The following is a 3,651-nucleotide window of genomic DNA, read 5'->3' as shown; positions in this document are numbered from 1 at the left end:
AGCCGAAGATCAAGTACTACTCAGAAATGTGTGCCAAGCCTGAACAACAGTGAGTGTTGAATCTGGATAAGTATATACTAATTTTAAAGTTTAGATATACTTCTTCAGTTCAAATATGCTTATTTACTTACAGCATTGGGTATGAAATTTTTCATTTATTTTATGCATAACATGTTTCATTGCAGTGATTGGAGTGCCCTTGAAGCTGAACTAGCAGAACTAGTGGAAGGTGTCATTCAAGAAATGATGGAGCCAGAGAAAAACAACCTCATTCCCAGAGCAGATTAAGAGACATTGCTGAACTTGGAATCAGGCACTGAAGTCTTTTGGAAAGGGATGCCTCTGTGCCATACTATTTAAAGAAAGACAAGTTGACATTTCTCAGTTGAAATATTTATAGATGCTGCCGTGTGGGGAAGTATTTTTTTCCTTTTTCCAAGGATATTTAGTAATTTTTATGTATTTGTAAATATATTATGTTTTTAATATATATAAATAAGACCATTGTACTTGGGTTCACATGTTAATTTGTCATAAAGTGGTAATTTGGTTTATTAAGAAAATTTTGTTAATATGGATGTATAGTACTATTCAAATGCCCAATTAAGATCTAATTATGATTAACAATTGATTAAAGTTATTTCTTCAAGGATTGAAAAATAAAGGTCTTCAGTTTTGTTTTTCTTCAGATAAGTGAATAATGATGTACAAACTGTTACAGAGTACAGAGTGCCAGGTTATATTTTGCTATTAGATGTGTCTGAAACAGACATACGATATTATTAAAGCATATATTACAATTTACATTTTTTATAATCATTAATATCTCTATACAGATGGTAAAAATTGTAATTATGAGGATAATTCAGATATAAATGATGATCATATACCGACCAATGTAATTGTTCAGTTCTGCATATGCTTTATTATCATCAAATATGGCAACAGACTACATAGATTTTAAAAAATAAAACATTTTTATTCTGTGTTAGAATGGCAAATACTGTCAAAAGCCTTTAGTTAATAACTTACTTTCCTCTTCAACATCATTCAACAATGATTATTTACACAAGCTAAAATAATGCAGCAGGCAGGATGTAAAGTAATCATGGAGTTAAAAGAGCCAAACGATGGGGTAATGCAGTCTTTTGTAGAAGGGATACGAGGTAGGCTGTAAGTTCGAGTCGGGGAGAAGGATAATATTTCAGTATATTAACTTGCTCTTAGATCAAGTAAAATGAACTAGAGACATGATATTTGTACTTTTTTGTCATATATAAACTTGAGGACTTGACTGTGGTATTGGAATAGAGATACAATTGGATTCATTGTTAGTATTTACTCCAATAAAATAAAAATATTGTTATATGCACACTAACTCAGTTCCCTAGGATATATCACATATCAGTCTCTGGTCGATTTGCTGCATTACCAGCATTGCTGTACCACGTCCAATAATGTGGGTCTGGGTGCTGTTACCAGGAGTCAGAAATCCTCAAATTCTAGGACCTTGCAAAGTCTCGGAAAAGGAGGCTCTGGCATCAGCGCCCAAACCATGTGGACCAACAGACATCTCATAGCCAGCTCGATCACAGCCAGATATCGCCTTGAAGTCACCCAGAACAATACGAATATCTCGCCGGAGACCGCTGTCTGACACAGATGCTAGTTTTGTGTAGAACATCTCTTTCACGTCGAGTTTACAAACATTGGTAGGAGCGTACACAACAATAAGAGACAGGAAGCCAAATGATAGCTTCAGTCTCATTACCATTATAGGCTCATCAACTGGAGTAACCTCTACTACCAGGGGCGGGTGTCTGCTGGAGATGGTGACTGTTGCTGTGACCTGACCAGTAATAGGTGTAGCTACCTACACTGATCGTGCCGCTGCCAGGTCTTCTCACCTCCCACAGCCTGCCTCTCTTGCTGAGTGGGAGGGGCATTTCCCCTCCCAGCATTTCCAGTTATAATATACATTGCCGATGGGTACCCCCCCCATCCCTTGCCGGTTGTTGTCGTGGGGGGGGGGGCTTAGGAGACGGAGACTGAGACCCAGTACAGGGATCTCCCTGCGTAGGGCCTCAGCCCTCGACTCAACTAATTTTGCATGGTCTTTTCTCCCTCCAGCTTTTTGTTTCCGTCCCTTCTCCAACCCCTTCTACTATCTACTTCCCAAGGTGTAAGAGCCATGCTGAAAGGATGAAAGGCTGACCTTGTGCCAGTCCTGAACGGCCTGCGGGAACCATGGACACAGTACTCCCCTGATTTAGTTGTCTAGTCCTTACCCCCGTACAGGGCACTGGGGTGGATTGTTGATTTCCCTTACATAATCAAGGCTTCCCATGGCCAGTAATGAAGATGTAATACCCTTATTGGTGGCAATGAGGCTTGCGCCTTCATCAAATAGCCCCACCGGCTCCCCGACCCCAGGCTCTCCTTTGACCACGACTCCGAACACTGAAACTACTATCTACTCCTCTACTAGTGCATTACCCACCCAAGCAGAGACTCAACCACCAGAAGACATTCCTACCCTCCCAACTTCTTCAAATTCATCAACTCTACCCCCACAACCTTCATCAAAACATCCCATCCTCCCTTATAACTACCTTACAGCCTTATTCTCCATCACTCCGTAATACTCCCTCTTCCATACGTCCCGGCCCATCCACCACCACCAATCCTACAAATATCTTAAATACTCTGTTTAGCCCAGCTAAATGGGACCGGATTTTTCGTGATCCCTTCTACAGCTTATTGCTCAGGGAACACTTCTCTTTCAACAATGCCTCAAAAAACAAGTGGGCAGAGTCCCTTTCTATACCAGACGCGATCGCTCCCATCTTGTAACATTCAAATCAGAAACCGAATCTATAGCACTGTCAAATTTAACTGATCATTCTGGCAACCCCATTCCTGCAGAACCTCCTCCAACCCTTAATACTTGTGCCGGAACTGTCTCCCTCTCTCCCCAGCAAACTGCCCAGTCGATACTAAAGACTTATTAGGATGCCTCAAAGACCCAGATGTGAAATTAGTACATTGCTACACCATTCCTCCTAGGGGTCAACGAAAGAATCCGACCAACATTACCAAAAATTACTTTCCGTACACATGACCTTCCCTTACGTATATACACTGGTGGACAAACCCTCCCTGTTCGACCATACCAACCCCCTCCCCGTCAATGTCAAAACTGTTGGCGCTTTGGACATCCTGCCAAACACTGCCGTTCCACAGACCGATGCCCCTTATCTGCCCAACCTGGTCAAAACCGATCAAACTGCTATGCACAAACGCGTACATCTGCTAACTGCGGCGGCCCCCATAATGTATTTTATAGAGGCTGTTCCACTTACAAGTTTGAATCTGAGGTAGCAACTCTCAGATACAAAAATGGTCTCACTTTACGTGAAGCCAGACAAAGCACGTCGACAAGGTTTCTCTCATACTCCCTACTCAAGTAATGTCGCTCGTTCTGCCCCTCCCCCTCCACCTCAAAATGTCCCTACACCCTCCCCTATACCTACTTACTTCCCCACTTACTTCCACTTCTGCATTCTACCTCCCCAGTCAAATTCTTTTGCCACTCTAAATTCAGACACCCCAATCTCAACCACAGCTCCAACCTCAACTACAGCCCCAACA

The 3,651-nt window shown here is 42.0% G+C and overlaps 1 protein-coding gene across 1 annotated transcript in view; it reads left to right on the top strand.

The window, feature by feature from the left end:
* Positions 1–800, top strand: part of LOC113805339 (phosphopentomutase) — a gene marked incomplete in the record, with an annotated part of 18,383 nt that extends 17,583 nt beyond the window's left edge. Inside the window, 2 exon segments of the mRNA XM_070132845.1 lie at positions 1–49; positions 186–800. The exon segment at positions 1–49 is cut by the window's left edge and continues 178 nt beyond it. Of these exon segments, the coding sequence (XP_069988946.1) occupies positions 1–49; positions 186–288 (152 nt within the window).
* Between the last annotated feature and the right edge of the window lie 2,851 nt (positions 801–3,651).

The sequence above is a fragment of the Penaeus vannamei genome, chromosome 18 (genome assembly GCF_042767895.1).
Source record: "Penaeus vannamei isolate JL-2024 chromosome 18, ASM4276789v1, whole genome shotgun sequence".
NCBI classification, from domain to species: domain Eukaryota; kingdom Metazoa; phylum Arthropoda; class Malacostraca; order Decapoda; family Penaeidae; genus Penaeus; species Penaeus vannamei.
The sequence above is the reverse complement of the archived record's forward strand: the minus strand, read 5'-3'. Positions and strand labels throughout refer to the sequence as shown.